General features: G+C 40.2%; 1 protein-coding gene across 2 annotated transcripts in view; it reads left to right on the forward strand.

Moving 5' to 3' along the window:
- The window catches only part of phip (PHIP subunit of CUL4-Ring ligase complex), a 200247-nt gene that overhangs the window by 109996 nt on the left and 78179 nt on the right, over window positions 1–12072 (forward strand). For both annotated transcript variants that reach the window (XM_087982461.1, XM_087982466.1), the window contains exons 14-15: window positions 6138–6291; window positions 7612–7746. In XM_087982461.1, the coding sequence (XP_087838587.1) occupies window positions 6138–6291; window positions 7612–7746 (289 nt within the window). The remainder of the gene's footprint in view (window positions 1–6137; window positions 6292–7611; window positions 7747–12072) is intronic.

The raw sequence follows: 12072 nt of genomic DNA on the forward strand, positions 1-12072 counted from the left end.
ATATGTTTAGACCAAATTTGTGTAGTGCTGAAGTATGGTGTCTTCAGTGTAACCATCTCATACTGTCGGCCCATCTTTAGTTTTATGCTGTCTACTGTTACTACAAAATAGACAGCCTTCTTCGGACCCCCTCCAATGCCAGCACAACCTTCCTTACTCCTTGCTACCTTCCCCTACCCTCCTCTCTGACCTATCACCTCCATCCCCACCTCCATTCACCTATTATACTCTTTGCTACCTTCTCCCCAGCCCCACCCCCCCATTTATCTCTCCACCCTGGAGGCTTCCTGCCTCTATTCTTGACTAAGGGCTTTTGCCCGAAACACTGATTTTCCTGCTCCTTGGATGCTGCCTGACCTGCTGTGCTTTTCCAGCACCATACTGATCTAAACACATGGGGCCCAAATCTGCTTACAGTATTCCACATGCAGTCTGACTGGAACCTGATACATGCTCAGCAGTATATTTCTGCTCTTGCATTTTAGCCCTCTCGAAATGAATGCTAACATTGCATTTTTCTTCCTAACTGTCAACTGAACTTGCAAGTTAACCCTAAGAGAATCCTGAACAAGTATCTTTGTGCTAAAAGTGCATAATCTCACATTTTCCCACATTGTATTTTATCTTGTACTTCTTTGCCCACTCTCCCAGCTTGGCCACGTCCTTTTGCAGCCTCCTTGCTTCCTCAGCATTACCTGTCCCTCCACCTATCTTTGTACCATCTACAACTAAGCAGTAATGTTCCCAGTTCCTTTATCCACATTGTAAATGTACAATGTGAATAATTGTGATCCCAATACAGACTGTTGTGGAACTCCACGACTCACTAGTTGCCATTCTGAAAAAGACCCCTTTATCCCTCCTTTCCGTCTTCTGCCAGTCATCCTCAATCCATGCCATTACTTTGCCCCTAACACCATGGGCTGTCATTTAGCAACGATCTTTGTGGATCCTTGTGAAGGACCTTCTGGAAATTCAAATAGATCACGTCCACTGGCTCTCCTTTGTCCAACTTGCTTGTTACCACCTCAAAGAGCTCTGATTGATTTGTCAGTCATGACCTCCCCCGATGAACTTAGTCCTATTTTAACCATCCACTTCCATGCAATCTTATCCTTAATAATGGACACTAAAATCTTACCAACAACCAGGGTGAAGCTAACTGGCCCATTGTTTTGTCTTCTGCTTCCCTTCCTTCTAATACAGGGGTGATACATTAACCATTTTTCAGTCCTCTGGGAACCTCCCTGTCTCCAGTGATTCCTAAAGATCATGATCAATGCCTCTACAGTCTCCTTCAGAGCTCTGGGGTGTAGCCTATCTGGTCTGGGCAATTATCCATCTTCAAATCATTCAATTTCCCGAGTATCTTCTCCTTAATGATGGCCATGACACTTACCTCTGCTTCCTGACTCTCTTGAATTCTGGTATGTTGCTGGTGTTTTTCACTATAAAAACTGATGCAAAGTGCTTATTCAGTTCTTTTCTTTGTCCCCCTTTACTACTTCTCCACCCTCATTTTCCTGTGGTCCAATATCCTCTATTTTAGCTTTTAGATATCTGAAAAAAACCTCTTGTAATCTTCTTTTATATTACTGGCTAGCTTATTCTCATATTTCATTTTTTCCCCTACTGTTGCTTTTATAGTTATCCTCTGCTGGTTTTTAAAAGCTTTCTAATCCTCTGGCTTTCCAATAATCTTCACCACATTGTATGTTTTCACTTTTGGTTGTATGCTGTCCCTGACTTCCCTTGTTAGCCATGGTTGCCTCGTCCTCCCCTTGATATTCCTTTTCTTCCTTGGGATGAATTTCTTTGTGTGCCTCCTGAATTACTGCCAGAAACTCCTGCCACTGCAGCTTCACCATCTTCCCCGCTAAGTTCCCCCTCCAATCAACAATGACCAGCTCCTCCCTTCTATCTTTGTAGTTACCTCTACTTAATGCAGTACTGTTGCATGTGATTTCAGCTTCTTCCCCTCAAACTGCAGGGTGAATTCTATTATTATAATGTCACTGAGCCCCTAGGGGTACCTTCGTCTTAATCAATGCTGCCTTGTAACACATCACAAAATCCAGTATTCCTTCATGGGCTGTACCACCGGCTGCTCTGAAAAACCATCTTGTCGACATTCCATTTCTTGAGATCCACTACCAAACTGATTTTCGCTGCACGTTGAAGTCCGCCATGACTATATTAATACTGTGGTTCCTTTCTTGCATGCCTTTTCTGTCTTATGATTTACTTTCTTCCCCACATCCACGACAACGGATGAATGGGCACCGCACAACAATCAACAAACAGGAGGGTTCCCTCCCAGTTGGGGAACACTTCAGTGGTCCAGGATATTCAGCCTCGGACCTTCGGGTGACCATCCTCCAAGGTGTACTTCGGGACAGGAGCAGAGAAAAGTGGCCGAGCAGAGGCTGATAGCTAAGTTCGGTACCCATAGGGAGGGCCTCAAGCGGGACCTTGGGTTCATGTCACATTACAGGTGATCACCATTGCACTACACACACACACAGATATTCCTACACACACAAACACTCACATACACACGGACACAGGTGCACACAGACACCCACACACGCCCTTATAGACACACACACTCCCACACTCTCACATGCACCCCGTCGGAGACTTAAGACACTCTGCACTCACTACACACACACACACGCACACACATTCTCACACTCACAACCCCCACCCCAGACAGACACACATACACAGACAGACAAAGACCCACATGCACACATATATTTTGTGGGGTGAATTTGTACTTGCCGAGTTATATTGTACTTTGCTCAAAAATTGCATGCATTCATGTAGAACTCTGAGCTCAAAAACTGCATGAATTTATGTAAAACTCTGTTATCTCACTTTTTAGATTAGAATCAATCTAAACATCATGGCATAGACAGAGAACACAGGGGGCTAACACCTTCAACATATTGTCTAACTATCACCCATTGTTAACAGCTAACCCGAGAATGCAACTTTTTAAAAAAAGGTTTTGTGATTTACACATGAAAGAAGTGAAACTATCACTGTATTCTAACAGATGAAAGGCTTAACAGACAATCAATTTTTCAGTGTATAATTTCAGTTACATCACACTGTAAATTTTTGCTATACATTCTGTGTTACGATCGAGCCCTCCACTATCACCTGATGAAGGAGCGTCGCTCGAAAGCTACTGTGCTTCCAATTAAACCTGTTGGATTATAACCTGGTGTTGTGATTTTTAACTTTGTACACCCCAGTCCAACACCGGCATCTTCAAATCATTATAAATTTTCATTCTTTTCTTCAAAATCCACTGGATCTTTTCCTTTCCCCATCTCTGTAACCTCCATAACCTTCAAAGCTTTTGTGGTATCAGTGTTCCTTCTTTTCTATTCTCCTGCACTTTCCCTGATTTTAATTGCCAACCATTGGTAACAATGCTTTCTGTCTTGATCCTAAGCTGTGAAAATCCTGCTCTTAAACCACTCCACCCTGTGCCACGCTCTGTAAGTCTTCATAATGCTTCAGAACAATTACTTCTTTTGGATTAGTATTTCTTACTGTGAACCAGTAACAAATTTCGACAGCACTCCTGCAGAGTACTTGGGAATGTTTTGATGTGTCAAAGGTCTGTACAAATGACAAGTTCAGTGAAAAGTGAGGAGGACTTGCTGAGAGCAGCATCAAGCATAAGTAAAAATGAGATGTCAACCTGGTGCAGCTACAACAGTGGAATACTTGCATTCCAAGTAGCATATGCAACAGGTAATAAACCAAGCTAAATGATCCTAGAACTAACAGATCAGATCCAAGTCTTACAGGCCTACCACATCCAGTCATGATACTGGTCTCCTATGTCACGAAACTTTGTCGCCAGCAGCCCCTTAGTCATGCTAAGATGATGTCACGTAAGCTAAAGAATGAGCTGAGATTTGATGTTAATATTCAGTATGAAGCTGGAAACTTACGGGTCTGAATGTCAACATAAATTAGCCTCAAATATAGATTTTGGCTTCTTCAGGCATCCAGTCATGAATGGTGGTGGACAATTTAACAACGAACAGGAGGAAGGTGTTCCTTGTCCTCATTCTCAGTTATGGGGAAGCCCAACAAGTCAGTGCTAAAGAGGAGGCCGTAGCATTGCAAGCACCTTCAGCCAGAAGTGGTGAGAGGTGATCCACCTCAGCTAACTCCTGAAGTCCACAGCATCACAGATGCCAACCTTCAGCCAATTTGACCGACTTCATATGATATCAAGAAGGCTGCATTTAAGGCCAATGCCACCAGTAGGTGGAGCACCTTGTGCACTTGCTCAGAATTACAAACGTGATGGAGCAGTAGTTGCCGATAATAGCAATTTCAGGCTTTGGAATCTGGTTGCTTGGATTTGTCAGCATTTCCACTATTATATTTTTCTACGCCCAGAATGATAGAAAGATGACTTAATGAAACTTAATTCTTTCTTGTCCAACAATATCTCTTTACCTCTGCATAGAATGTTAATTTTCCTCTTTCTGTGAAGTGGACACGGGTGCAGGGGCAGGTGGTGGTGGTTAATTTGTGACCACAAAGCAAATTTATACTTGAGGCTGATTTATTTGACATTCAGCCCTGTGAATTCCAATTTCATGTTGAACATTAACTTAGAACCTCAGCTCAGTTGATTTTTTTGTGACATTATTTGAGCATGCATGGGGAATGCTGGCAACTGAAATTTCTGCCGTGCGTGTGGCCTTCTCTTGCACAAACAGAACCCAATGGCCATCTTTAATATTGCCATGCATTGGGAATAATTCTGGCAATGGTAGTAAGATTTGTGCTTTAGAACTATCCAAAGTGCCAGCTGAACTCTTCCTGTACAGCTACAAGGCTGAACTGAAGCTGAAAATGTGAAAAATTGTCTAGGTATGTCCTGTTCAGGAAAAGCAGGACAAGTCAAACCTGGCCAGTTACCAACTAATCAGTCTACTTTCAGTCATCAGCATTAAAATGGATGGCCTTCAACAGTGGTTTCAAATAGTATTTACAAATGAATAACACTGCCTGATGTTCAGTTTGTGTTCAACAAGCCGCCTCAGCTCTTCATTACAGTCTTGGTCCAAGCATAAACAAAAGAGCTGAACTCAAGGGAGCAACTGTGGGTAACTATCTGGGACATCAAGGCAGCATCTGACTGCATGGGAGCAAGCAGCCTTATGAAAACTGGAAAAAAGTTAAATTATTAAATCCAATTATTAAATTCAGTTGTGTCTTTTATACAAATAGTGATACACTGTTAGTGTGATAAATTGTAAGTATTAAAAAACAGATTAATGGATTGTTAAAGATGATATTGTAAATGAATATCAAGTACTTCTCACTACTCTTCTGAATTATTGTGCCCTAAACTTTTATTGCATTCTGAGGATAGATTTAGCGTGCTTGATGCGGCTAGGACATAGATCAGAAATGTGTATCTGTTATGCATATTAACTTAGAAATTAGAGGAAGATGACTAAATTATTCTTATGGAAGTGTCAAGTATTAAAGTCTAGATTAAATTAATTGTAATGACAGTAGACAGCTGTTTTTCTCCCTCCTGAATCAGAAGATCTGCAGTTAGATACTACTTTAATTTCAATTTATTGGGAGCGATAAAGTTTAGTAAGATGTTGTTTGTGCATTCAGAATATGTTTTAAAGATGCAACACATTTAACAATTCACAAGAATATCACCATATCTCAGTTGGCAGTGATCTTGCCATTGAATTAATAGGTTATAGATTTGAGTTCCATGTTGGGGGTTTAATCACATGAACAAATCTGATATTCCAATGAAATATTGAGGGAATTTAGCATTATTAAGTGGTGCTTTCCTTTGGTCTTGTGATTCACAAACATTTGCATAACTTGAAGAAAAAGAAAATTTCTTTTGATCTGATATGCTGACACTGTCAAGTATAGATAAATAAGTTGTTTATCACTGCTAGTTATAACCTTTTGCTAACACTCAATGAAGCTTACAGAGTTTTATCAAATGCAAGGCACTTTGGAGATATTTGTGAGGGATATGATGCAAACATTTTTAAGTTTGAAAAGGTTTACTTTTTTTGAACGAATTTTATTGACCTACATCATTCTTGTGCTTAAAGATATAATCCACAAGGATTAGAAGATAAAGTGAACAAACTTAAAGTAACCATGGTGGCATGGGATCGTCACGACAACACTGTTATTACAGCAGTCAATAACCTTACATTGAAGGTTTGGAATTCTTGCACTGGTCAGCTCATACATGTCCTAATGGTAAGAAGCTGAATCCTTGATTTTGAGTAATCTATTCTAGGGCATTGCAAACATTTTTCACTTTGTAACAAAAAATGAAGAATGCCATTTTAAAATTTATAATATGTGGGTTTCAGTGACTGGATCGGCATGTATTGGCCATTCCTAATTGCCCATGGGGCAGTTAAGAGTCAGCAATGTTGCTGTGCAGGCTAGACTAGGTAATGGTGACAGATGTCCTTCCCTAAAGGACATTTGAGAAGCAGATGGGTTTTTTCCGACAATCAACAATGGTTTCATGGGCATTGTTAGATCCTTAATTCCAGATTTTTATTCAAATTCCTTATCTGCCAAGGTAGGATTTGAGCCCAGGTCCCCATAGTATTACTGGGGGTCTTGTTATTAGTAGCTGAAAATGTGTTGCTGGAAAAGCGCAGCAGGTCAGGCAGCATCCAGGGAACAGGAGAATCAACGTTTCGGGCATAAGCTTCTCCTGTTCCCTGGATGCTGCCTGACCTGCTGCGCTTTTCCAGCAACACATTTTCAGCTCTGATCTCCAGCATCTGCAGACCTCACTTTCTCCGTCTTGTTATTAGTAGTCCAACGATAATGCCACTGGGCCGTCATCTCTCTATGACATGGAATAAAGTCACTTATTGTGTAGAGGAAGCTTTTTTTTTTGAAAGACTAAGTTTTCTCCACCTTTCTACCACTCTCTCCTCAGGTTTTGTCTCATCCTCTACTATCTCTGGTATTCTGTTACTCTTCATATTTGTGATCAGAGTTTATCACCGCTGGCTGTGTGATCATGAGAAGTGTCACAGCCTAGTTCAATTCTGACCGAGGCTACATCTTGCAGCAAAAACACTGGATAGCAATAAGGACATTGGCTCTTCCCTTTTTCTGCACTTGGATCACTGACCACCAGTCTTCTCCCTGGTTGCTGCATATTTATATTCACTGATGGTGTTATGACAAGGGATCAAATTTAGAGTCTAGTTCAGTAGTACACCATGCATTTAAGAAAGAATCTGTTTTTTTAAAAACTGGAAGTCTTCAACAAGAGTAGCTTTCCTAATTTATCCATTTCTAGTAATTTTATTTTGCAACTTATATTTGTGCATGACTTGATGTTTGATGGGCAGTCTCAACGAACAGATAGTATCATTAAGTCTGGAAAGTGAATTTGAATGGAAGAAATTCAGTATCTTCACCATATGGAGACAAAGTAACTCCATAATTTTATTTGTGACTGATTTCTTTTAAAAAGCCAGTATAATGACCATCATTATTTGTATTACTGATTTACTGATGATTAATCATTCACCATTGTTGTTGCAGGGACATGAAGATGAAGTATTTGTACTTGAGCCGCATCCCTTTGATCCCAGGGTCCTCTTTTCTGCAGGGCATGATGGCAATGTAATAGTTTGGGACATAGTGAGGGGTGTGAAAATCCGATCGTATTTCAACATGGTACTCATATTTACGTTTTCTTAAGTGAACAGATGTAATTTGCGTATGAATTTAACATACTTTCCATGATAATTATTATTATTGTTTGTTACAATTATTTATCTTCAGGTGATAGAGATGTCAGTTCCTTTAAGTATCCCAGTGGTTTGATACTTTGTCATTTTTCTTGGAGGATTACGCAAATTAATTTTAGGTATCTCTTTTTTCACATGGTGAAGATTTTTAAATATGTTAACTTACAAAAACATCTATTACAATTCACCTGTAGAGAGGCAACAGAAAAAGGATGTAATACAGTGATTTTTATTTTGTTTTTGCTGTCACTAAATGTAAGATTCGGTTTACAAGTGACTACATATTATTTACATGGCACTAAATAAGCAAGAATTTAAAAATAATTATTCTCCAAGCTTTGTTTGGAGGTTATGGCTTGTGAGTGCATAAAGAGTGAGGGCTGCAGACACTAATGTTGTACAAGGACATAACCAAGGAGCATGACCTGTTTTTCTCACATGTATACCTGTGGTTTCAGTTAGTCACATGATCTGTGAACAACACCAGTTGAGTACTTTTCTTGCAGAGAACAATCTGGATCTCTGACCCAATGTCATGTACCCCCTTACTCCATGGCCCCAAGATCTCAAGAATTATGGTTGTTTATTATTTAATTTTAGAGAGTGCTTGCCATTAGATTTTGTGAGGGTTTCTTTAAAGGAAAACTGAAATATATTTTCTTTACCTTCATGTGATATTTTCAGCCATACTGTAAGGTTACAAATGTATAAGGCTTTAGGCACATCTCCTGACTTACTGAAGTAACAGTTAAGAAAAAAATCATTGTTGTGACACAAGTATTTAAGTATATTGAGACATTGGTTAGCAGTGAAAATTTGTTAAGAGTATTCCATTCAGATTGAAGGAGAACACAATTGAAATTGTTTCCCTACTCATTGCGATTGAGTCATAACATGCCAATTGATGAGATAAGGCAATGGTGTAGCTGTGCTGCACTTGGTTCAAAATAATTTAAAAGCACTTGAAACTTGCTTGTTGAATATGATGATTTCCGATTCAACTTTGGAAGAAACACCGTTTATTTATACAAATGATTTGGATAAAGGGACCACAGCTATGGTACAGTGCCTAAATTTGCAGATGACAAGGAAAGTAGAAAATTGAGAGGTGACGAGGTCATAAGGAGCCTACAGCAGGATATAGATAGGTTAGATATGTATGCAGAGATCTGGCAAATGGATTATCATGTGTGAAATTGTCAATCTTGACAGCACAAAAAACCAGCAGTAATTGCTGACAGTGACAGTAGGTGACTATGCATGCACAGTCATTGGGCAATGCACCGTTCCAAGCTATGATGTAATGTGCAAATGCATTACTGCACTTGCGCAAGGGAGCAGCATAATTTTGCAGTGGGTGTCAGGGGTGGATAGAGAGATGCCAGGCGCAGGTGTGCCTGGTGAGAAATCCCTGGAATGTAAAGAGAATTTACGGAGAGCCCAGGAACCAGGGATGGGGTCGCCAGGAGGCCCTCTTTGTCTCGTCTCCTATCTGCATTTCCCCTTGCTCCTGGGCCACAGACTTGTCACCTCCCCCCACCCCAGTTCTGTCCCAGATCCTGATCTCTCACCCTTTCCTCCCTGAGTCCTCTCGATCTGCACCTCCCAATATCTGAGCCCCCACCAATCCCGATGTCTCTCCTGCCCTCAGTCCTGATCTCCTCTTTCTTTCCCACCTTCTCCACCACCCCTGCCCCCCCCCACCTCACCCCATCCACTTCCCAGGTCCTCCTAATCTGCCCCGCCACCCCTTCCCACCCCAGTTCTCACACAGATCTCAATCTGCACACCTGCATCCCTAAGTCCTGCTTCTCTTTCCCCCGATCTCCTCCTCTTAATCAGCGCATGTGCGATTTAAAGCGGTTTATAGTGTGCATGTGTCAGTGTCAGGAAACACAGCCAAAAAATAATTATATTACTAAATGGTGAAAGATTGCAGAGTTCTGTTATGTGGAGAGATTTGAGTGTCCTAATACTTGAATTAGCAAGTATTGCAAGGGAAATTGAATGCATGAGTAGGGAGGTTATGCTTTAGTTCTGCAGGGCATTGGTGAAACCACATTTGCAGTAATGTGCATAGTATTGGTTACAATACTTACTAAGAAGTGTTAATGCATTGTAATCAGTTCTACTAATAACTAGAATGAGCAGAATCCCTTATGAGGAAAGGTTGGGCCTGTATCCTCTCAGTCCTTGATGGTCGAGGGGATGAAAGGTTATCAGGGGTCTATGTGAATAAAGAGTTGAGGTTAAAGACAGATCAGCCATGATCTTATTGAATGGAAAAGCAGGCTTAAACGGCTGAGTGGCCTCCTCTTGTTCTTTCATTTTCTTTTACATGTATCATGTGTTCCTCCAACCCCAACACTGGAATGGAACCTCTATGTTATTGTACAGTTTTTGAATACCTTGGGGAACTTATAATTTCGAAAGAGCCTCAGCCTTAGTTTAATTAGGCGCAATAATGAATCGCAAAGTCACTGTTTAGGTACCAAGTTCAAATCCTGGTAACATTACTGAAAATATACAGTACTCATTAGATCAGGCTATAAAATCATAGCTAAAGCTTAGTCTGAAACCTCAACCAACAAAAACCTAGTTGTCATCTCCAGACTCATCACCATAATTCTTTATTGTCCAGTTTCTCAGTCTCCGTCCTTTCTAAATTACAGTTAGTGTAAATATCTGCTGCTTTTATCCTCTAACACACTTAATCCTGCTTCTCCATCGTTCATATATTCATGGACCTGTAGCAGCATGTAATGTCGCAAATTGTAAACCCTTCAAGGCCAATCCGTATTGACTGTTGTAATGACCTATAGTTCAGTGATTTTCCTCACCCTCCCACCCCCCCAACTCAAAATTTACCGTTGCCTTCTTCATCAACCTTCTTGTGTATTTCTTTGCCTCAGTACTGCCTCACGTAAATCCACCTCTGGTGACTCTTTATATACCTGTATGAGTTCTATATTCTGGAGTTCCCTCTTGAAACCCCTCTTCTAAATGCTTCTTTTTGAAACATATCCTCAAAACCAAACTTCCTCCTAATATCTATGCAGTATTTTAGAATGTGGTTATTTATTCAATCAAGTTGTTGGTGCATGTGGTCACTGCTTTATTCTCCTCTGTTTACATTATTTGTTCTCTGGAGCTGGACAACAGTAGAAACACTACACTTATTCTGTAGTTTGCCTTCTTGTTGAATTAATTACTTCAGCAGTTGTGGCGATGCTGCTTCCATAATGATAGGCAGGGAGTTCAAGGCCAAATACCCAGCAGTCATGAAGAAACCATTGTATGTACATGAGGGAAGTTGGAAGTGACTGCATTCCCACAATGTTGCTGTCCTTCTCATTTTTGCTGGTGGATATGGCAAGGGAAAAAGGTGTGATAGTGATTTATGACAGTGGTTCCTTAAGGCTGTGTGCCAGAGGGTGCCATTGATGGATGAAATTGATAGTCTGGCAGCAAGGTGCTGACCAAAATAAAATGTTCTGTCCTGGAAAATGTCTGTGTTTTATTCTAGATAACTTCCCATCTTTCCTGTTAAAACTGAACTTCCGGGTGGAGTTTTCAGGTAACAGTAATCAAGACCACATGAATTAGTATGAGGATCCTTGACAATTGGAATTAAAGTATTTGGTTTTATTTTTGTAATTGGATAAGTTGAAACCTGCTTTTATTTTCTTTTTAAGATCTCCCTCACTATTAATTTGGGAGAAAAAAGGTAAAGCTGTATGAAAATAGGTTCTTGCAAGGCTAATTATGAATAAAAATAGTGGCTCAGATTAATTTTATTAGTCTGTAATCTCCTGAATGGTCCAATCTCTGCATATTTGGCACTATAAATGACTGCTGCTTCCAGTGTCTATGTAGCACTTAAAACTGCCATCTTCTTCCTTATCTGAAATAATCACTGAAAAATGTAAATGTACATACTGCTGTCAGCACATTTACTTGGGATTTGTGAGAACTTTATTTCTATTTAAAGCCACTCAAGTCATGTGGGGATGATGAGTGTAATTCATGCAGCTGAAATACTCTATGCTATGTTCTGGTTGTTCTCAATGGGTAGCCTTGGGCAGGAGTTCTGTAATTGTTCTATCCTTTAGCCCAAACAATAAAAATGCTTGGATTTCTTTTAAGCATCAAGAACTGAGAATAGTCTCTCTTCCATTACTACTGATTGTTTTTTCATATTCGGTTGCTAATTTTTAAATTGTTGTTTAATTTCTGTGGTGCGTGGTTACAG

Source organism: Chiloscyllium plagiosum, unplaced genomic scaffold (assembly GCF_037043375.1).
Source record: "Chiloscyllium plagiosum isolate Xiang-an unplaced genomic scaffold, Cpla_swu_hap1 HiC_scaffold_3, whole genome shotgun sequence".
Classification (NCBI taxonomy): domain Eukaryota; kingdom Metazoa; phylum Chordata; class Chondrichthyes; order Orectolobiformes; family Hemiscylliidae; genus Chiloscyllium; species Chiloscyllium plagiosum.